At 51.6% G+C, this 23183-nt stretch overlaps 1 protein-coding gene across 1 annotated transcript; it reads right to left on the bottom strand.

The window, feature by feature from the left end:
- Window positions 1-2708: 2708 nt before the first annotated feature.
- Window positions 2709-22583, bottom strand: SCN4B (sodium voltage-gated channel beta subunit 4). Its single transcript, XM_006207776.4, has 5 exons — window positions 22375-22583; window positions 12769-12941; window positions 11563-11791; window positions 9937-10066; window positions 2709-6347 (listed from the first exon to the last, which is right to left on the bottom strand). Exons 1-5 carry the CDS (start codon window positions 22433-22435, stop codon window positions 6254-6256), a joined length of 687 nt encoding a protein of 228 aa, XP_006207838.2. The 5' UTR covers window positions 22436-22583; the 3' UTR covers window positions 2709-6253.
- Between the last annotated feature and the right edge of the window lie 600 nt (window positions 22584-23183).

Raw genomic sequence — 23183 nt, 5'->3', positions numbered from 1 at the left:
AAGAAAACCATCCATCCTTCTTCCTACCAGGGCCAATGCCTTTTCCACCCTTCAAAGCCAAGTTGCTTGAAATTGTAACCTCATGTGCTGGTGCTGACTCTTCCACACCCTGGAATCCAGCTCCTGCTACCTCTCCCTCCTGGCCATCCCACTCCACTGTGCTGGGATCACTGAGGTCACCAATAAACTCTGTAACAACTGATCCTCAACATGGCAATGGCCACCCTGTTCTTAATACTTCTTGCTACCTTGACCTCAATGACAGGACTTGGCCTTGCCCTTGGGCTCTCCCTCATGGCACCCTTCAAGGGCTGCTGTTCCTCCAACCAGCCCCTGAGTGTCAGAGCCCAGGATTCCTTTCCCCATGGTCTGAACAGATCACTGTCTCCTAGGTTCTAGACCCTTATTTACAACTGGCTAGTATTCTGGTAACCTAGGGGCAGACTCAATACTTTCATAAGTGGACTTACCATCTCCTCCTCACCCTCAATACCCTCTGTTCCCCTCAGTTCCTTTTCAAGGCAAGCTCACCTCTAAGAACCCACTTATCTCCAGGAGGAACTTAGAAGACATCTTGGCACCTTCTTCTCCCAGCCCCTTAAACATCGAGCTCTGTGTATTCTACTCCTTCAGTTATCTCCACCCTCACACTGCTCATCATCCCTTCTACCTTCATCTCTTGCCTGGGCAACCACATCAGCCCCACCATGCTCACTGTCTCCTGTCTCGCCTTCTCCAACTCAGTCCTGTCTCTCTCCTGCTAAAATCTTCTAATGGCTCCCCATTGTCCACAAAATAAAATGTGAACCTTCTGGCCCTGCCTGATCTGGGTCCTGCCTACCCTGCCTGCTGCCCTCCCTCCCTGTCTCCATTCCCCACCACACCACTGTGGCTTCAGCCGCAGCTGAGCCTCTTGCAGCTGTCTGAACACTCGTCATCTCATAGGATGCTCTGCGTTTGCCAAAACATATTTCACTTTCTCCTGGGAACCCAGCAACTACGTTTCCCAGCCTCCCTCGGAGGGGAGCATGTGCGCAGAATGACGTGGTCCTCTTCCAGTCCTGGCTCATCAAACGTCCAACTCACCATCTTCATTCTCACCATCCCCATCCACCAGCTGCATGGGAAGGGCTTCAAGGACCCAGAGGAGCACAGAGCCACAAAGTAAGATGCAGCGCCTCTGAGCAAGATGTGAAGAGTGGCCTGCACATAAGACCCACAAGTGAGAAGCAAACTTGCATCGCGTTAAAATAACTTTTCTATTTCAGTCACAGGAAACTGTAGGCTCTCTAGGAGTATAGTCTACATATAGCATTTTTAGTGACACCAGTATCTAAAAGATCACCTAGTTCAGAAGAGTCCATTTGGGTGCCTTCCAGCAGCTCAAATTAAGGACCCTTCATTTATGTGTATTTTAGTCCTGGTTAGTCCTGGTTGGGTCAGCCTGGGATTAACAGGTTTGCCCAGGACAGTCCCAGTTCCTAATCTGGTTCTGACATATTTGTTTATCTAACAGGTATGATGGCTGGTGAGTGGGGAAAGGAAGTAGGGATGAAACACAGCAATGATGGGGACCAATCCAGGCCTTGGGACTGAGACTTACATGGGGAACTGCAAGCTCAAAGCATGACATTCCAAGAATGCTATAAACTCAGACAAAATTTCAATATCTGACAGGTCTAAAGCTGGCGGGACAGCGGCAGGAGGTCCCAAGCAACAAGCAGTACCTGAAGACAGGTGCGTGTTGGCGCGGGAATCCAGGTGATGAGTCCATTCGGGGTGGGGGCACAGAGCAGGTACTTGAGCTGAGGGCTGAGAAAACAGTGCTGTCAGGAACATCTGCTGAAACTCAGAGGTCTCAGACCTCTGCCTTGCTGGTGTCCTTGATTGAGGAAGAGTCTTTTAATGAGATCCTTTGAGGACCTAGGGTTTGAAACCCTTTGAAAGGCAGTCTGAGGTGAATTCATTGGAGAGAGGGCTATGGCATGAGAAAGTATGGTAGGATAAAATCCAGGAATCTGACAGACACAAACACACACATACTTATATATGATTCCTTCCCCAACTGGTCTTATGCCCAGCAGTTGGCAAGAAGGCATGAGCGCCTGGTTAATCTATGTTCATATCATTTAAGATGGACCATATGAAATGCCCATGGGTAGAGTCATTCTTGGGATAGACGCCTAAGCTTCTCCCTCCTCCATGCCAGCTTGTCCCCCAGACAGCTTGTTCCCTGGAACAGCAAGCTGGAGGGACCAGCCAGGCAGGGCCCAGTGCGCCCACTCACACCAGTCAGTAAGTTGTTCTGTGCTTTTCCTCCTGAAGGTTGACCTTGTACATTTCACCTGGATATAAACGTTAACCTGGGGTGGAAGGGTCCGGGGAAGGGGATGTGATGACATTTAGTGGTACCAGAATCACTGCCAAGGTCATCACAACAGGAAGGGCCCCGGCAACTTCTATTAGTATTAGAGGGCCATCTTTGCAACTTCTCCAGAGAAGCTATCAGCATTAATACGACCTGAATGCCTGTGAATGTGCCAGACTTTCTTAGACTTTTTACATGTTATCTCACCTAGGCAGGGAATGTCTCAAGGAGACTGAGGCTCAGCTGGCAAGTAAAAGAACTGGAACCCAACTCCCAATTAGCTAAAAATAGAAACCCCAAACCATTTCTATTAAACATAATTTTTATTTCATCCAAGGCCAAGCTGAATAAAATTCTACAATGCAAAACATGTTGTCAAGGCAAGACAGTGTGATCACATTCATTCTGTGCTTGAACACAAGTCAGTGCTGGGTGTGTGCACACCTGCGCCTCCCAGAGGCACCTGCAGATCTGAGGCCTCCCCGAGGCCTGTTTGTGCTGCGTTGTTTGGATCTATAGTTATACAGGAAATTGACTGTGAGTATTGTTGTCATCCAAGCCGAAGGAAGAAACCATGCATAGGATAGTCAAAAGCACTGCATATCAGGTGGGAGGTGGGAGGGTAGGGACTCCAACCTGGGACAAAGTGAAGTGAAGCAAGCTGCAGGATTTCCCGAGAGAAGTCCGCCTGCTGGCCCTCCGTCCCCCCAGCACTCCGACACCAGCTGTCTGTGACAATGAGATGGAGTCATGGCATTATGGAGCCCAGGAGCACGGCTGCTCTCCCCCTCTGTCTCTTATCCTGTCTCAGCCTCCAGATGCCACAACAGGCGTAGCTCAGGTCAGGAAAGATGGCTCCTGAAATGTGCAGAATCTCCCCCATCTCGGGCATGCTCAGCCTTTCCACACACGTGCACACAGCCCCACTTCCATGTGCAGCTCACCCACCCCAGAGTCACACATTTCCTCACACGCACTCCACGCACACCCTCGGCTGCCACCATCCCCGCAGCTCCCTCTCACACCCCTCCCTCTGCCTCCAGCTCTGGGCAGCCAGCCAGATGTGAAAAGTCTGAGCTCCACCCATCCCTCTCCCAGACCTCTCGAGCACCTTGGGGATCAAGGACGGGGAGCTGGGAATGACTTTGTCTGCAGTCTCCTGACTTTACAGTCAGTGCAGCTGCATGTGACCAGGGCTCCTAAGTTCAACTCTGTAAATGGCTCTCTCTAGCCCACAAGCCATGAAAACAGCCTCACCAGCCCCCGGAGATCACCCCGAGACTTGCATGCACTGAGGGTCTGCTTGGAAAGATGGCTTTGCCTACACATCTTCTACTGCAAGTCCATGCCAGTTTCTCCGTGGGTCTAATCCTGGGCAGGACGCTTTTCATTGTCGGGACTAAGTTTAGCATTCTCGGCCCCCACTTACTAAATGCCAGCAGAGCCCTCAGACATTGGGGCAACCAAAAGTGTCCCCACTAAACGCCCAGTTACCTCTGTGGAAAACCACCACACAAAAGCCATGGACAAGAAGCTGTAAAGCCTCAGAGCCAGGGTTTCCAACATTACAGAAACTCAAATAATTCCAAGGGGGAAGGGTGAGAAGAGAGACACAAAGACAGAGAAGAGAGAGAGAGAATGTGTGTGCGTGTGTGTTTGCGTATGTATGTGCATTATGGGGATGGGACTCTGATGAACACAGGACAGACTTGAAATAATCTCCCCAATTATGATAATACCTGGACTCCTAGATCCCTTTCCAAGCCAAAACAATTTTTTAAACCAAAACTTGCCAAGCCTCACAACAGTCCTGTGAGGTAGGTAAGTATTATTATGCCCATTTTATAGATGGGGAAAGCTGAGCCCAGGGGAGATGTATGACCCACCTATCAGTCACCAGTAGACCCAGGAGTGGAGAGGATGATGCTCTTCCTCTCCCTTACTCTGTACACCTTGGCTTCCTCTCAAGGGAATAAGAGGAGACCAAGACACTTTGCCTGTCCAAATGCTAAAGCTGGGAAAGGAGAAGAAAGCAGGTTTGCATGAAGGCAGCTGTAAGAAGTTTCCTGCATGACTGTGGCTCTGGTCTGTCTGCTCCCAAAGCCAGGAAAACCTAAACCTGAGCCCAGGATGAGTGAAGGAGGACACCAAAGACAGAGACAGATCAGAGTGGGACCCTGTGAGTGCATCAGGTTGGGCGAGGGCCACAGGCCACAACCATGGCTGCCCTGCAGGTCCTGCTGTTCTCAGCCTCCCCCAGCCTGCACCGCTGGGGAAGCTCGCTGCTGCTTCTTGCCAGGGAAAGTCCCCAGAAAGTCCCCATACATTTTGGAAAAAGAAGCTACTCCCCTCTCTTCCCTCTCAGGGGCCCAGAGGACAACAGTGTCAGAAAGCCAGCAAGAGAGCAAGGGAGTGAGCAGATGGTGGAGACCTCCACTATCACTGCTCCCCACCATCCCCCACATCATTTTCAACCCACAGGGACACCACCACATGCCGTCAGGGACCACACAGGAGCATTTGGCAGACGTCCCTAAGACTCAGTCACTGACCAAGGGGCTGTGAGTGACATAACTCAGCTCCCTGGTCCCCTGCATGGCCCTGGGGGGGGGGACCCTCCTCAGTGCCGCCCCCACCCCCGAGTTGGCTGTTCCATCTGGGCTAAAGGGAGGAGGGACGGTAGAAGCTAGGACTCGGGAGGTAAGGCACAGTCTAGCCCCACACACAAGGGGTGTGCAAACCACCGCTTGGAAAAACAATGGAAAACCGTGGGCAGTCTCTCCTGCTCCTCCCCAACCCCAGGGTGGGAGGGGGCACAGCTGAGCAGGAAGCAGCCAGAAATCCCAAAGGCCCTCCCATCCAAAGCAAGAGAACCCCTGAGGTGACGGCGAGCCTTGACCCAGGGCAGGAGATAAACAACCCTGGGCCGGCAGAAGCTGGAGGGGCCCAGGAGGAGCAGCCAGCGGGAGGGGAGGGTTGAGGAGCAACTCCTCAAGCAAGATGGTGCCACCTGCTGCTTCTGGGGAGAGGAGCAGGGCAGAGCCGGCCCGAGTTCCCAGGAGCGGCGGTGGTCCTGCCATGCTAAGGAGCCGCTGGGGTTGGCAGGCCTGGGGTGGGCATTCTGTGGCCAAGAGGCCCACCTCTGCAGCCCTGATCCTCCCAGGAGAAATGCTAGGAAAGGTGTAGGTGGCATTCCAGTGTTCCAGGAAGGCCTGACGGGCCCCTTCATGAGTGCCTCCAGAATCCAGGGATCAGAGGAACAAACCAGGTGGGCTGGGACCCCCCCCCACCAAGACCAAGGCAGCAGCCCTAGCTTGGAGAGTTCAGAGGAGCAGCAGGTTGGGGGGGTACCAAGGCAGACAGGTACCCAGGGGTGCAGGGAAAGGGAAGTTCCTCATTAGAGGGATGTGAGAGACCAAGTATCTATCAAAGCTTCCCACCCCCAGATTCTGCACAGAGACCTCTGGCCTCTCCCCACACAGGGTTCAGCTACTGGGGCATCCCTTGCCCACCCCCCAAGTCTCTCTCAAAGAGACGTCGGGAGGAAAAGCAAGGCATTCCTTAAACAAGGTGGGGACACTGAAGAAGACCATCCACCTGGATGTCAGGAGACCAGCCCTGCACACTTCCCCAGTGCCTCTTTTCCTCTCCTAAACCTTCCACAGGCCCCCCTCCCCTGGCCAGCCCTTGTCCCTGGGGAGCCCTGGCGGGGCAGGGGCTGGGGCAGTCTGGGCAAGGACCCTAGCTTCTCCCGCCGCCGGGGAAGACTACAGTTTGAGCCAAGCAGCAGATGTCTCAGGCACGTGGGTTCACGGACACGGCTCAAGCATCAGTTTCATCACCGGAAAGTGCGGCTCCCCGAGGCTGCTTGGCCCCAAGCAGGGCTCACACTTTGGTTGGTGCTTTCTCTTCCGCCTTGGAGCCCGGCAACCCATTCTCTGTATTATCATTCCCTGAAGAACTCACGAGGCACTCCTTCCTGAGAGGGAGAGAGGAGGGAGGGGGACACTGGTGAGAGGAGGAGCCAGAGTGATGCATAAATGTGGGGGGCGGCGTGGCCTTGGGCATCAGCCCTGGGCCCTCTCCCTGCCCTTCTGTAGAGCTATGGTAGCCAGAGGTCGGGTTGTCTAACCTCTCTGCCTCCGTTTCCTCATCCAGAGAATGGCTGTAACAGTGGCCCCTTCTTCATGGGGTTGCTGGGCAGAGTCAGTGAGCACCTGGAACAGCGTCTGACCCACAGGAAGGTCTCAGTAAGGCTAGCATCCCCCGGACATCTCATCACGGCCGGAGGCAAGGGTACCAGGTGCCGTTCCCAGGGGTCAGGGCTGAGGGGTAATTCCCAGGCTGTGCCAACCTGGGGGAAAGGCCCGAGGCACCAGGCAGTATGCCCAGGGCAGAGAGTCTTCCAGAGCCCCGCAGGCCTTTCCTCCCCAAGCTCGCAGTGCCCAGAAGAATGAGACAGTAGTCACAGGTACGGGCAAGAGGTGTGGCCAGAGGGTGGTGCGATGGGACAGAAGGCAGCAGGAAGGAGAGATGGTTAGGTGGGAAAACACCCCCCAGGAGTGTCACCGCCCTGACTGCCCTGCACTGGACATGCTCCCGTTTAAGGACATCCCCCCTCAACGGCAGCGCCCAGGCTGCACAGAGCTCTCCAGGGAAGACTGACTGCGACATCACTCCCAGCTTCCAGCTCATGAAAACTTGGAGGCTTTTCACAGCCGCTGTTGCTAAACTACATCTTTGCCCAGCCTGGGCTGTATAGCTGGGCGTGAAGGCTTCACGGCGGACTTGACTTGTCCTCATCAGTTTTGTCTTGCGGGATTTAGTCCAGAGCTCAAGCCTATAAAGATCCTCCTAGATCCCAATTTTGTTCTCCATCATAATTACTAGGTTTTTAGAAATTTGATAAGTATATCATTTCTAATGTAGTTCAAATCTTAATAATAACAAGGGGCAAGGAGAGCCCTGTGGCAGACCACTGAAGACCTCTACTCAGATGGGTCTGTCTGTCTGTCTATCTCTGTACCTAAGGTATAGTCAACCTAACTAATTCACATCCACCTAACTGTCCATATTTCTTTACTGAGAACCTACTGGCTACCAGGCACTGTGTCAGGCTAGAAGGGCATCCAATTTTCATGGCACCTGCTCTCAGAAAATTTGCAGACTCCCAGGGGATACAATATTAAACAAGTAACTGCAATATCATGTGGTAAATGGTAGGATGTGGGGACCAAGGAGGGACTCAACCTAGGAAGACTCCTTCTGGGGTCAGGGACGTCTCTTTGGAAGTGTCACTTAAGCTGAGGCCAAGAAGAGGAGCTGGAAGAGAGGGAGGAGACATTCCAGGTAGAGGGAACTGCACCCACGTGTGAAAGTCCAGAACTGATGGTGAGGTGCTGCCCCCAACCTCCCGTCTTCTCAGGAAGCTGCCACATCTCTCCTGTTATGCAGGCTCTCCTCGCTGCTCAGAAGCCCCCTCTCCAGCTTCCCCATGGCCTGTCTTCTACCTCTAGCCTCTCCCCACCCAGGCCCTGTGCCCACCAAGGCCCGACCCTTTCTTCCGGGGCTCTCTGATCGTGCCAGACCCTACAAGCCCTCCCCAGCTCCTCTGCCATCACAGGAAAGCCAATCTCAGGCTGGACTCCCAGGTCCCTAAGGGTCTGTCCCCACCCCCTTTGCAGGCTTCTTCTCCCCTCCCTACCACACCCCTGGCTCTCTCAACAATAACAACAAACGTCTTGTTCTCCAGATCATGCCCACTTCCCAGATTCTCTGTCTTTGCTCTCAGTGCTTCTCCATCCAGAACACCCTTCTCTTCACCCTCCTTGAGGGTTAAATTATATCCATCTGGCAAGGCTGACCACAATTATCTCTTTGGCAAGAAATCCTTCCCTAGTATTCCACCCGCTCCTGAGCCCCTGCCGCATTCTGCTGTACCTCTTTGCTGGCCCTGGTCCCTCTACCTCATATTACACTTCTTCATGTACATGTCCTGTCTTCTTTACTTAAGGGCAGAATCTCATTCCTTCCAGAACTTCCTGCAACACCCACACAGTGCCTTGCACACACAGTCACCAAACGAATGACTGATTGAACTCTAGATCTGCCCCATGAATCAGGAGGGTATGGTGGCAATGGCTTCAGCTTTGAAGCAAACAAGTCAGGGTTCAAATCCCAGCTCTATTACTTATTAGCTGTGTGGCCGTGGACAAGTCACTTAACCACTCTGAGCCTCACTTTGCTCAACTGTAAAATAAAAATGATGTATATTATATTAAAATGCCAGATGGAGGACCTAACATGTGGTAGGCATGTGACAAATGACAGGAAGTGGCATCTGGGGCAACCTCCTGATCCTCCAGTGCCCCAGCAAGAAAACATTTCACCTGCCTTGTTTTCCATGAACCCGTGGCGGCTCCCAAGGATCACTGTTTTCTTTCCCACGTGCTTTTATATGTTGAATAATGTGTTGTCCAATTTTACTCACCATCAATAGTAAGACTGAATTTTTAAAGCAGGATTTGGTCCAGCTCCATGCTCCTGGTACCTCACTCAAGAGCTCAGGCAGACACCCCAAGAGCTCATTTCAGTGCCTCCTTGCTCCCCATTCCCTCTTCTGTTCCTTAAAATTCCCTCCCTGCTTTTAGCTGCCTTCCTTCCTGACCGGTGTCATTTCTGCCCTTTCCAGCCTAATTCCTTTTTCTCAACACAGCAGAATGAAGCAGAATGAAGGAGAGTACGTCCCCCTTCTCTCCTGTCTCTCCTTCTTACTCTCACCCTCTCTGCTCCAATGGCAGGCCTGTCTCATCTTTCTTCCTAAGAACATAACTTTCAAACGCCATTTCCTTGCTCTGGCTTTGCAGCATTCACCATCTGCTGCCGTGGAGCCTGCCTGTTCTGGCCATTCTGGGCCTGGGCTGCACCCTTTGTACCCCCTCCCCATCTCTCCTCCCCTTCCCCATATAGATGTCTGTTCTTCTACCTGAATCTATCTCAGGGTTTCCTGGATGGCCATATCAGCCTTTTTATTTTTTTTTTCATATCAGCCTTTTTAGATTGTTTTTATCTCCCTCATTTGAATTTTCAGAATCTCACAATAAGAGACTCCCATCCTCCTTAAAGGATCTTCCCATTTTAGAGTTTCTGTACATGGAATCTTTTCCCTGATCTAAAAAAAAAAAAAAAGCTTCTTAAATCCTCTGGTAAGACTTTAGATTGGGGTGGTACAAATAGAAAAAGAGAAGCTAGCAGGATGGGAGGAAGACAGGGGAATGAGGACTAGCAAATGGATTGTATTTATATACTCAGTGCATTCAATGTGCTCAACAAACACCTACTGAGAGGATGGGGAAGAGGGAGGGAGATTAGGAATGGGGCTGGAAGATGGAAGCAGGGTTGCAGGGATAGGAAGGAGAGTGGTAGAATTAGGAAAGGAGGATGGGATTAGGAGATAAATGGAAGGATGAAGGCAGATGGGGGTAGATGATGGTGGATGAAAAGATGCTGAGAACACCCACGAGATGAGAGTGGATGGTGGACTGGTGGGAGGGCAGGAGTCAACTCACTTCTTCTCCTGAGTCTTCTTGATGATGAAGGCAACAAACTTCTTAACCAGCAGGATGAAGATGAGGAGCCCAATGACCCCGCCCACGACAGCCAGGATGATGAGCGTCACTGTGTTGTCCACTTCTTCCACTTCACAGCCAGAGCAGGGAGAGAAGAGGGTGGAGAAGGGGAGCAGCGGTCACCTGGAGCACCATGGCAACCCAAGGGCTCCACAGCCTCCAACCCGGACATCCAAGGCCCCGCCCTCCCCAGGGAGGAAGCAGGAAAATCTGGAATATGGCAGCCATCAGGCTAAGGTACAAGAAGAGGGCCCTCTCCCCTCTCCCTCTGCACACATGCCCTCTCACAGACACCCACACAAATTCTGAAATAACTCACTCAGGGCCCGAGGCACCCAGGTTTGACTTGACCCCCAAACATGAGGAAGTCATTGACTCTTTCTTTCTAGGTCTCCTTTGCCCACAAGAAAAAATTGAGAATGCTCCTGTGATACCTCTTATGTGGCCAGTTGGCTTTGGAGTCAGATAGTCCGGATTTTAACTACAGGATTTCAACGATCATTAATGAGCTGGTAACCTAGAGCTGGTCATTTAACCCCACCAGCCACAGTTCCCTCATCTGAAAACTGAACTCCTAACTTCCCATACCTGCTCCACCCAGCCTCCCCCACCTCCACTGAGAAAACCCCATCCTTCTAGTTGCTCTAGCCAAAATCCTGGCAGTCATCTTTGACTCCTCTCTTTTTCTCAAACCTTCAGTCCTCCTGAAAATCCTAATGGCCCTGACTTCAAAAACTTCCAGAATCATGAGCATCTCCTCTGCAGAAATTTCATATCATCCAGGAAAGCAGTGGACCCACAGGTACACAAAATACATAGCACCATCAGGACAGGATTCTTGAGCAGGCTCCCTTCCTTTTTCCTTTGTGTCTGTGCCTCCCTAGCCTTCCAGGCTTCCATGAAGCCCACCCAGCTTAATTCCTCCAGCCCTTTCTGTAAACACTTTCGGTGTCTGGGGTCATGTGGCGTCATCATCGCATGCTTCCTCATTGTCTAATTGTTCCACCTGTGTCAGACTGGCATCTCTAACTGGGACTGAGGGTCTGGAGGGGAGAGACCTTTCTTATCAATCTCTGTTGCCTGTGCCTCTTCTGCTGCCCCTCTTTCAGTTACGGGTTGACCTGTCCTCTGTCCTATTCAGACCTGTAAATTCCTAGAGGAATGACACTGCATATCATTCATAGCACTTTTTGGTTTAATACCCGGCATTCAATCAGCTGTTGCTAACGGAATACACAAGAATAGTAATAATCAGCCCATACAGAGAACTTTACCCATCACAAAACACTGCCATGTAGCTTCTGTAACTCTCACAACAACCCTAGGGGAATGCAGATTTTACAGATGAGAAAAACAAGGCTCAGAGAGCCTAAGTGTATATCATAAGCTATTCAGAGGCAGAATAAGTATTCGAGCTAAGTTATTCCAGCATCCAGATGTAACTCCAGTAGCTCTTGAAAGCTCAAAGTGAAAGGAAACACCAGTGTGGTCCATTTCACCATGAGCTGGATACCTTCCCCCAGTCCTTCCAACTCCACTGCCCTTGTCCCGGCCCCCACTACATACATTTATCAACAACTTGGAGGAAGATGGTGGCCTGATGCTGAAGATTATTCTCCTTGGGGTTCTTCACGTGGCAGGTGTATTTGCCTGTGTCACTGAACTCCAGGTTCCTCAGCAGAATGGAAATATTGTTCATCTTCTCCTTTGTGGTGCCCTCCAGTGTGATGCGATCATCCTCTTTCAACTTCACCTTGGGGTCAGACTTCTCATTTTTCACAGTCCCATCTATGAGCTGTGGGGAAAGAGGGGAGAAAGGAAGTGGCCAAGAAAGAATCAGGGTCCTTTCAAGAGTTAGGACATCACTCCAGCCCACTCCCTGGGCACCTCCCTGTCCAGGTCCAGGAAGAGTCCTCCCTCTTGGTTTCCTTCCAGTATCGATAGCTCTGCCTGTCTAACTTGGATTTTACTTGCTTCAAGTTAAACTCACTTTCTGTTATTAAGGTCTCCCTAGAATGTAGCACAGCTTTTACTGCTTTCTTCGTAAAAGCCTTTTATATAAAGACTCCTGCAAATACCACACTCGTTTCCTGCTGTCACTGCCCTCAGCCCTTGCCAACGTCCCCTGTCTGCCTGAATTCTGGCCTTCCATCAAGCAGTGGATCAATTCCATGGTGTTGTGTGTTAGCACCCTCTGAGTTCAGAGTTTAATTATATCCAGAGTTAGTCTCTTGTGACTTCCAGATGTTTGTCTCAGATCCCCTGCTAGAGTGCAGAGTGAGTACTCAGTACACACTTGCTGAGTGATCAGCCCACCCCTGGCCACAGCCCTGTCTCTGCTCCTGCACATCTCTTTCTTTTCCCCAGCTTCCCCCTCCCTTCCTTCCAAGCCCTGTTCCCCAGCCCTTCTCCCACTGGACTCTCCTCATTCCCCTCTCCAAGTCTTCCAAAGATCTTTTCTCCCCTGTGTTTAAAATTATTAATTTTTACTCAAGCTAAGTTTCAGGTATGTCTTCAGGCCAGACAGGGGACTCTGGCCAAGAATTCCAACAGACCCCAAATTCTGGCAATACAATCTAAGCATCCTTCCCACTTAGATTTTCCTAGACAGGCTCTGGAAAGAAAACTGGGAGAAAGGGTGACAAAAGGTTCTGAGGACCATCACCTTGGGGTCAGTCCAGAAAGGACCAGAGCCTGGGATGGGAGGCAGGGGTGAGGCGACAGGGAAGGGTGGAGCATCAACGCTGTCCTGTCCCTTCCCCCACTACTTACGATCTTGAATGTATCACTGCTGTTGTAGGACCACCAGAAGCGCAGGTCCTCGAAGCCGAAGCAGCTGGAGAAGGTGCAGGGCAGCAGGATCTCCGTGCCGTTGACAGCGGAGATGGTGGTGGCCTTTCCCACAGATACCTCCAGCGACAGGGACACAGGGAGCAGGAAGAGACCTGTGTGATGGGCACCACTTTTCTTAATAAAATCCCACCTGAACCTCCAGCCTAGAGCCCCGGAAGGGAGCTCTCGGGCAGAGTGGAGAGGCTTGATCAGGCAGCAAGTTCTCTGGTACCCTCTGGGTCAGGAGGAAGGTTCTCTTTACTTCCACTGACACTGCCTGGGCCCCGCCCCGCGCCTCCTTGATTTGTTCTCCCTCTTGGCCTGGGCAGGATGGACTTCTGAGCGTTAGCAGCCCCTGTAGCATTCTAAGTGACCACCAGGGGTCACCCCAGCCCAGAAAAACCAGGCCCTTGCCACGGTGCCTCGGGTCTGCACCCCCCTAACCTGTGGATGCTGCCCCTAAAGGTGCCCTCCCTGCACCACCCCAAAGACAGGGCCTGTGCCTCCCGTTCGTGCTGGGAATTTCCCCAAGGACTCTGCGTGTTACATTTTGGGGATTTTTTTTGCGGGGGGGCAGGGAGGGGCGGTGTTGGGAGGATGAGGGTGGCCCATGAGGTGAAAAAGAGGAAAACAGCAGCCAAGGTCCCTGGACACAGCCCAGCGGCCACTCATCACCAACCCTGGCGGCTCGCATCTGCCCCAAGGGGCGGAGAGGCAGAGGGACGCCTCCCGCTGGACCTTGCTTGATCACCGAGCCAAACCCCGAGAAGAAAAGGAAGACAGAGCTGGCTGGGATGGCATCAGGAGAGGAGGGGTGGAACAGGGCACGTATTGGCATCGCATTGGCATTGGGCAGTAGCAAGTGCAGAATGAGTGAAGCAATGTTAGAGAAAGTAAGAAAGCAGAAGACCCTTTGTAGAGGGTGGTTCTGGGCAACCAGATGCACGCAAGCAGGGAGAGGGAGCTGCACCCATGTTCCCCTCCTGATCCGGAGTGGCCAGTCCTGCCCCCTACTCCAGGCAGCCCACCTGGGCCTCTCATCCTGGGAGCATCCCCCCCGAGCACCACCCCCCAGCCCACTCCCGTGCACCCCGCCACTTTCCCACATCTGTATCAATACCAGCCCTGCTGCTTCATGAGTTCTTGTAAGGGAATCTGGCCCTCCTGTCCTACAAAGTCCTTGAGAAATTGCCACTGTCCCTCAAAGTCACGGGGAGGAGTAGGGTTGGAATTAGAAACTAGCTCTTCTTGCCCTTGGATGAACCAGGCACCCAGGGTCAGCCTGGGTGAGGACTCAGAGGGAGTCCTTCTCAGGTTCCCTGTGATCTGGAGAATAATGACCTTTTCCTGGGCCCGGATGCTTGCTAATCCTCTATGTGAGTAATCGCACGTCATTCTCACCTCACACCTGTAAAGTGTCTGTATTCATCACCTTTTACAGGTGGGGAAAATGAGATTCAGAGAAGCAAAGTGCCTTGTGCCTTGGCCAAAGGTGTACAACTTCTAGAAGTAGTTGAAATCTGAACTGGGGTCTGACTCTAGGGCTAGTGGGCAAGTGGGCTGCACCAACTCCTATGCCAGAGTTTCCCTGGCATCTCTTTCCAGACTGTAGCTTCTCTCAATGACTCAGACCTAGAGCCTGGCATTCCCAGAACCTCGTAGCTAAAGGACCCAGACTGATCCACTTTAGAGACACCAAGTTGCCACTACCTGATTTTAGACACAGGACAGCCAAGAGCCAAAACGGGAGGAGACTTGGCTGCATTGACTGGGTTTCATGGCTGTGCCACTTGAGAACTTCCACTCAGTCCAGGTGGGCTCCCAGCTCTGCAGGTAATTCCCAGAAGTGCTCTAGCTCCCAAGGCAAGCCAAGGTCAGTCTTTGTTTTACAGGTCACCAACCTTGCACTTTCTCCTCACTCTCAAAGGACCTCTTTTGTTGAACTTAATGCCCTCCTGGTGCATCATAAACCAGTTTCCTCTTGTTTTGTCCACATGAGATAAGAATGCCTGGCACCACTGGGCAATGCTTTTTAAATGAGAAGAGGGGCTCCACTCTCAGGGCCCCCTTGGCCCCTTCCTGTTCCCCTAGCTGCTGAAGGCAAAGTGGGTTGCTCTTACCATGAAGTTCAGAAATAACACCCTGTGACTGAGGATCCCAGTCACACTCCCAGCCGTTGTTGACAATAGCTGATATTCACTGAGCATTTACTACATGCCGGGCACGTTAAATCCTCATACCTGTGCTATGAGTGACGTACTATAATGGCTCCATATTACAGACGAGGCAAGTAAGCGTAGAGAGAGTAGGTGACTTGCCTAAAATCAAAGAGACACGTCCAGCATCCCAAAACCAAAAAGCAATACTTTCCTCATAGCCTAAAATAGCAGGATTTGCCCACCCGGGTTCCAATTAGTGCTGAGAGGTTATTTCAATTAGCCGTCATTCTCTGATCAGCTCCTGTGTGGCTGGAATTCTTCTAGGGCAGTGGCTTTCAAGCTTGAGAAAGTATCAGAATCACCTGGAGGGCAATTACAGCTAGCTCAGCGCATTTGATAGGTCTAGAATGGAGACTGAAAATTTGCATTTCTAAGAAGTTCCCAGGGAATACTGTGGTCAGGGATGGCATTCTGAGGATCACTGAGCTAGAGGATTTCTACCTATTACCAACTTTTATTAGAACGCCAAAAGGTAGGTATCATTTTTCTCATTTTACAGATGATGAAATTAAGGCTCAGAGAGGTTAGGTAACTTGCCCAGGGCCACATAATAGACGGTAAATCTGGAATTGAGCACTTGCTGTAAAATAGGACAGGCATTTTATATGCACTGTCTCAGTTAATCCTCATAATAATCCTGTGAGGTTATCCCCAATATACAAAATGAAGAGGCAGGCTCAGGGAGATTAACCAGCTCAAGGCCACACAACTGGTGAGTCGAATAAGCAGTATTCAGACACAGGTCTGCTTTTTACAACTCTGTGCTGGTGCCTCTCCAAGAGAACACTGCTGTCAGCCGGCTCTCCTGAGCGCTCCTAAGGTTTCTTTTTTACCTCTCCCCTCTCCACCCCCCCGACCCCTGCCCAGAGGTCTCACAGGAGACAGACCATGAGATTCCACCCTCCAGCCTAGAAGATGGCATTCTGACATTCTGACAGGAGAGCTCAGCTCTGCTTCTCACCCTACACCCGCACCGACCCCTACTCCGCTGCCCTCGCAAACCAAGGAACAGAGAGCCGAGCTGTGACCAGGAGGCTCTCAGGAGGCAGCTTCCTGATGGTCACAGCGCCCCCTCGGGGCCTGAGCGCCATAGTGCCAGCCTCCAGTGTCAGGATCCCGGGGAAGGTGAGGGAATGCAAGTCAGAGACCAACTCCCTCTCCCCAGCCTCAGCCAGCATGGGCTGAGCACCAAAGGTACATATCAAAAGTGAAATCTTTTAATGAAATAATGCCATTTGCTGCAACCTGGATGGACCTAGACATGATTATACTAAGTGAAGTTAGATGGAGGAAGACAAATACATAGGATGTCACTAATACATGGAATCTAAAAACTGATACAAATGAACTTATTTACAAAACAGAAACAGACTCACAGACATAGAAAACAAACTTATGGTTACCAAAGGGGAAAGGGAGGGAAGGATAAACTAGGCGTTAGGGATTAGCAGATACAAACTACTATATACAAACAAGGTCCTACTGGATAGCAAGGAAATGATATTCAATAGCTTGTAATAACCTGTAATGGAAATGAACATGAAAAAAGAACATATATAACTGAATTACACCAGAAGCTAACATAACATTGTAAATCAACTATACGTCAATTTTTAAAATGAATAAATCATGGGGATGTAATATACAGCATGGTAACTATAGTTAATAATACTGCATTGCGTATTTGGAAGTTGCTAAGAAGACAAATTTTAAAAGTTCTCATCACAAGAAAAAAATGTTATTATGTATGGTAATGGATGTTAGCTAGACTTATTGTGCTGATCATTTCACAATGTATACTATATTAAATCATCTTGTTGTACACCTGAAACCAAGATGTTACATGTCAATAAAAAAAAATAACCAAGTGAGAAAAAGTCAGCTATACTTCAATTTTTTTTAAATTGATATCTTTTTGATGGCTTTAAATAGAAGCAAAAAAAGAGGGAGAAAAAAGTCCAAAACAGAGGCAAAAGCTATTTTTTTAAGGTTGGCTCATGACAGTGCAACTTTCTGCCTGATTAGTGTGCGCCTATGTGGATGACTTAACTCTAATACACTCAGGATGCCCAGACTCCCAGAGTGAAGCATTGCCATTCCCACCGTAGCCTGGAGGGGACAAAGGAAAGGCAGAGACTTTTCCACAGAGAAGTTCAGAGTCTGTGCCCAAGTTAAGGCATCAGAGAGGGTGAGCAAGCCTGGCTTCTCCCTGCATGCCCTCCCAGAGGACGGAAGTCCTGTGGGCTGTGTCTGGGAGGCTTGTGCACAGGAAAGCCCAGGGGCCTGCGTCCTGTGCATTCTCACCTGCCAACCAGCACTGGGGAGAGGGGACGAGGTAGGGGTCAAGGTACAGATCCACTAGAGGATCCCGAGAGGAGGTACTTTGGCAGGATGACCAAGCCAGAATGGACCGGTCAGCAGGCCGAAAGCAGGCCCCGCTCTGCCTGCTGACCTTGAGAAAGTCAGCGGTGCTCCATCCCTGAACGAGGGATGGCTGTCTTTTTACCTCCCCAGCTTGGTATAAAGCCAAAACATGAGCTTATAAAACACGAGAAGGGCTTCAGTGGACCCATCCCTCTGGCCTGGACACTCTGCAGGTAGAAGGGGATAGTGTTTAAGAGGAGGGTGGGGGATAGAGCTGGCCCCCATCACAGGTCTAGATGTAACCAGGGCACCCCTACTTAATGACCAGTGTCAGCCAAGAATATTTCCATGTCTCCAAGCCATTCACATACTGTTTTAATTTTCTTTCTTTTTCTTTTTTAAGTCAGTTACCGTGTTTCAGTTTCCGGTGTGCAGCATAACGTCCCACTCATGTGTATGTGTGTGTATATATATATATACATATACACACACATATATTTGTTTTCATATTCTTTTCCATTAAAGGTTATTATAAGATATTGAATATAGTTTCCTGTGCTATACAGAAATTTTTTAATCTATTTTTATATATAGTAGATAACATTTGCAAATCTCAAACACTCAAATTTATCCCTTCCCACCCCTCTTCCCCCAGTAACCATAAGATTGTTTACTATGTCTACAAGTCTGTTTCTCTTTTGTAGGTGAGTTCATTAGTGTCCTCTTTTTTCCTTTTTTTTTTTTCAAGACTCCACATATGAGTGATATCATATGGTATTTTTCTTTCTCTTTCTGGCTTACTTCACTTAGAATGACGATCTCCAGGTCCATCCATGTTGCTACAAATGCCATTATTTCATTCTTTTTTATGACTGAGTAATGTTCCATTATATAAATAAACCACAGCTTCTTTATCCAGTCCTCTGTCGATGGACACTTAGGTTGCTTCCACGTCTCGGCTATTGTAAATAGTGCTTCTGTGAACATTGGGATGCATGTATCTTTTCAAATGAGAGTTCCCTTCGGATGTATGCCCAGGAGTGGGATTGCGGATCGTAGGGTACATCTATTTTTAGTTTTTTGAGGAATCTTCAGACTGCTTTCCATAGTGGCCACACATTGTTTGTACTTTCACCCTGTGTTACTTCTTGGAGGTAATTATTGCCGTGTGGCCATTTCCCTGGAGAAAGAAGGACTTTCTTTGCTTTGTCCCAAACTAAACTCTTTAGAATTTCAAGGTGTGCGTGTGTCTGTTTTGGGTTGGGAGCCTCTTTCTGGCCTCATGGGATGGATGAGCAGGTCCTCCTATTCATGAGCCTGTGGAATTCAGTGCTAAGCCCCTAAGCCTTGCCTGTGCTCACTGAAGGACCCTAACCATTGGGCAGCTCTCAGAGCAGCCATTTTCTTTGCAATTTTCTGATTGGCCCCTTCCCATCTCATCTGGGTGATGCAGCTTAGTCTAAGGATTGACTCGGTTCTCCAAAGCTTAATGAAAGTAAAAAATGACTTGGTCCATGCGAGTGTTATTATGAAATACTCATACCAACAGGGATCCTATCGCCACCATCAGGCAATTCCAAGGCAAATGCCAAGGCAGAAAAATTCTGCCACCTCTTTTCACATCCAGGGACACTGACACCCAACTTGGGGTGGAGGGAGGAAAGAGGGGCAGCGTGGTGCCCACTCTAAGCTGGCTCCCAGGGCTTGCCAGGCATGGCAGGCGGAACCACGGCTGACTTTAATAGGGACGCTGATCCACTCTGGCCCCAGGAGAGTCAGACAGCTCAGAGTTACAGCTAGGAGGCAGAAAGTGGGCCGAGGCCAGCAGGACAAGACCCCTTCTGGGGTGCGGGCCCCAGGGGCTGTAGGAGGCAGGGCTGGGCCAGGCAAGGCCCCTGGGTCCTGAGACAGAGAAAAGATCTTAGCTCCCTCTCCCTAGGCAACCTGCTTGCTTCCTGCCCACCCCCAGGAGCTTTGCCAGGATAGAAGCGTGCCTCTGAGATGGCCCTGGATGCTCAACAAAACCAGCTTTGCAAACAAGTCCAAGCAGTGTGACTTTCCCTCCTCTTGTAGGCCACAAATGGGTGTATCAGCACGGCCAGCCCATGGCTTATGCAGAGATCCCTACGCCCTCAGCCCACGGGCCAAGGTGAGAGGATCTGTGCCTGGGGTCTACCTAGCATGCTGATCCCACCAGCAGTGGCAGGCATAAGGGCTTGGGAGACCCCACAGGCCTGCATCTCTGGAAAAAGAACAAATCCCTGGTTCCAGATTCAAAGCTGAGGGCTCCCTCCACTTCCCCCCTTTCCCATCCTCTTTTCCATGAACCCCTTACTAAACCTTTTTTTTTCTCCTTCCTCTGAGTGGGACTGAGCACCCTCTCCTTAATTGCCTTCTCATTAAACAAGCCCTTAATAAATACATACCAAGGGAAAGAGGGTTGGGCAACAGAGCATCCTCACAAGTGATAATTACACACAGATCACAGCAATTGAGCAAATCAGGGAACAAGGAAGGGGTGGGCAAGAAGGATATATTACCAGTTCTACGTTTAGGAGGGGGCTGGCGCCTGTGTAAACCTCAGCTGCAATACTACAGCCTTGGAAACGGCATCTCAACTTAAGAAAAGGGTGTCTGGTCTGGTTATCAAAAATCACTTTAGTCTCAGTGCAAGAGACAAAGTTTGATGTGGGGAGAGGGAGTGGGAGGGGTAGAGGACTCCTGGGAGCTTACTGCTCTGGACCCAGTTTCCATAGTGGAGAGAACAGCAGCTCTGGGCCCCCAAGCCTCTATCCTCCCATGTCCTGCCCCAGCGCCACACTTCTTCTCCAGCCCCTCAGCCCAGTCCCTGCTGGCCTTCTCCTTCACCAGACTTTGGTAAACTGGGAGGCAAGTTGGTGTGGCAGAGCCCAAGAGACCTGAATTCTGGCCCACTTGGCCATCGATTGACCATGCACCTTCCCTCGCTGGACCTGGTTTCCTCATCCTTAGGGGAGCTCTGTGCTATGGTTTCCAAAGTTCTTGCCAGCTCCAGTGCTGCCAGGAAGCCTCTTCCAGTTGGCTGTCCAGTTGTCCCTGTATCTCCCCTGAGGGACTGAGAGCAAGGATGGCATCTGTGTCCCAAGATCAAAGCAATGCCACTGTCAGGGCTTAGCAGTGGCTGCATGGGCAAGGTCTGGGGCTGGGGGTTTGGAGGGACCCTGGTTGTACTCCCTCTGCAGACCAAAGGGGCCGGACGCAGAGCAGCTGGTGCCAGTTCTGGGACCCGCTAGTCTCCCACCTACAGATCACTCTGCTGTCTCCTGGGCTCCCAGAGGGTAGCTCAGGGATTCTTTCAAACCCCTGCTCCTCCCTCGTCAACCAGCTAAACAGTCCTTAAAGGAGGTGGGGGCTTCCACCCAAGAAAAGTACCAAGAATCTGTTCACAATCCCCATATGCATGTGCGCGCACGCACACACACACCCGGTGTATGGGGTGGTTTCCTACAGAAGACAGCCCAGGCACTGGCATCCCACCAGCCAACCAGGCAGAGGAGGAAAGGAAGCCAGAGGCATTGACAGTGGCTAGTTTAATGACTGTGTGAGTTTGAATTCCCCAGTGAGCTCTTCCCCCTGCTAAGGTCACAGTGGGAACCGGTGCTGATCAGGGATGGGATGGGGGGGGGGGGGAGATGGTGGGGAGCAGCACTGTGCCCGCCCCATGAAGAGGAGCCTCAGGCCTCACAGAGGCCCACTGCCGAGGGTCACTGTGAAACCAGCACATCTGTGCCTAAGGTGCAAAAGAGCACATCAGCATCTTCTACCCAGCTGTAGGGATGTCACAGAATCAGTGGTCCTGAGTGAAAGGCATACTGTCTCCCTCCTCCGCCACCAGGTGTCAACATGACAGGTCTGCACAGTTTACTTTTGTAGAAATAGCAGTGACCGCCCTTAAAGTCTTCTGTCTCCCTGTTTTCAGCCCAAATGCCCACCTCATGTGCTCAACCCAATGGGGGAAGCTGCCAACAGCCAAATCTGACAAATAGAAACAGGAAGAGATTTGGGTGCCAGAGATGGAGTCGGCTTACATTGAAATCCAGCAACGATTTATGAGGAGATTATGTGCTGGACTAATAAAAGTCATTCCCTTATCTCTTGGAGTTTGACACTCAAAACGATCGTGTGCGTATTAATAGGTATTAATAATCTGTTCCTTCTGTGTCCTTTGGATGTGTCTCCTCAGTTTTCATACTCATCCCCCAAATGAAGAGCCACAAGCAGGTTAAACAGATACGCACGCGCGCGCGCACACACACACACACACACACACACACACACTGCACAGAATCTCTCTATAACAAGGAAGACAAGATCTTTCCCCAAAGGGGGCTTGAAACGAGCTTCCAAGTCCTTCCAACCTCACCTAGTCTGCAGGGCAGGCAATGGACGCTGGAGGAAGTAGACTGCAGAGGCACCAAACAGAAAAATGTCCAGGAGGAAGGGGAGCTCCCCCGCCTCCAGCTGGTGCATGGCTAGTGCCTGGGCAACAAGCAGCCAAGTTACAAACAGCTCTGGGCAGAGGTAGAAACCACCATCCCAACAATCACACGTGCAACCCACCTGGCATCCCCTACACCCGAGGCACAGACACCCTCCCCCAGCAATCTCCAACCTCTGAACTTGGGATACCTGCGATATCCAGCTCCAGAAGCCCAGGGCTGAGGCCTTAGAGACAGCAAAGAACTAATCGCGAGACTGGCTGGCCGATAGGGCGGGTGGGGGGACAAGCAAGGTCCCCAGGGAGCACAGCCTTCCCAGCCCGCGTCCGGCAAGAAGCCGGTGGCCGCGATGCTCATTTCGTGCCGCACTCCAAAACCCACCTCGTCCAAGGCACTACTCTTCTAAGTGTTCCCTCCTCTGGGGAAAGATGGGGGAAGGGTGGGGGGAAGAGGCAGGAGAAGAAACCAAGCTGGGGCTGCCTTACCCAAAAGCCCAGTGCCCAGCCATCTCGCCCGGGCTGCGCCTCGGTCCCCGGCCCTGGGCATCGTTCTGTTCTCTCCCGAGCGCTCCAGGGACGCTGGGATGGGATACCGGGCACAGCCGCGCTCGCAGCCGCGGTCTGCAGTGGTATCCGAGGCTGCCGGGGAGCTCTGCGCCGCCGGCCGGAGCTCGGGAAAGTTAGCGGGGAGAGAGCGAGAGCAGGGGGAGGGAGGGGGAGGAGGAGCCGACTGCGGGAGCGGCCGCTGAGGGCGCGGGGAGGAGGAGGAGCGCGGGGAGGAGCAGGAGCAGGAGGATCGCCGAGGGATGCTGCGCCTCTGCTCTGGAAGCGCTCCAACCTCAGGAGGGGCGGTGGCCGCCGCGGAGCTTGGGGCGCCCCGCCTCGTGGTCCCCGAGCCCCGGGAGCCGGCCGGGCTCCCCTCCTTCCTCTCCAGCTCGGGCTGGCGGCTGCGACTTGGCACTGCAGGGCTGCCCGCAGCCGCCCGCATCATCCCATGTGCTGAGCTGCCAATTAGGAGGATAGTTTGGGGAGGAGTCGAGGTGGGATTTTTCGGGGTGTTGGAAGGCTGTGTTCTGCTTTGGGCAGCTGGGGAACACGGAAAGGGGTGGGTAGCGGCTCCCTCTCCCGGGGCCGCGAAGGGACGGCTCGGACGCCCGCAGCGGGCACTGCCGCAGCCGGTGGGCGTGTGCGGGCTTGCCCACTGCAGCCGCCAACCCGCTCGTGCGTGCGCCCGCCGCCTTCGCCCCGCCGTGCAGGGCCCCGGGGACCCGACGTCCAACTGCAAACTGCTCCCG

The sequence above is a fragment of the Vicugna pacos genome, chromosome 33, assembly GCF_048564905.1.
Source record: "Vicugna pacos chromosome 33, VicPac4, whole genome shotgun sequence".
Taxonomy (NCBI): Eukaryota; Metazoa; Chordata; class Mammalia; order Artiodactyla; family Camelidae; genus Vicugna; species Vicugna pacos.
The sequence above is the reverse complement of the archived record's forward strand: the minus strand, read 5'-3'. Positions and strand labels throughout refer to the sequence as shown.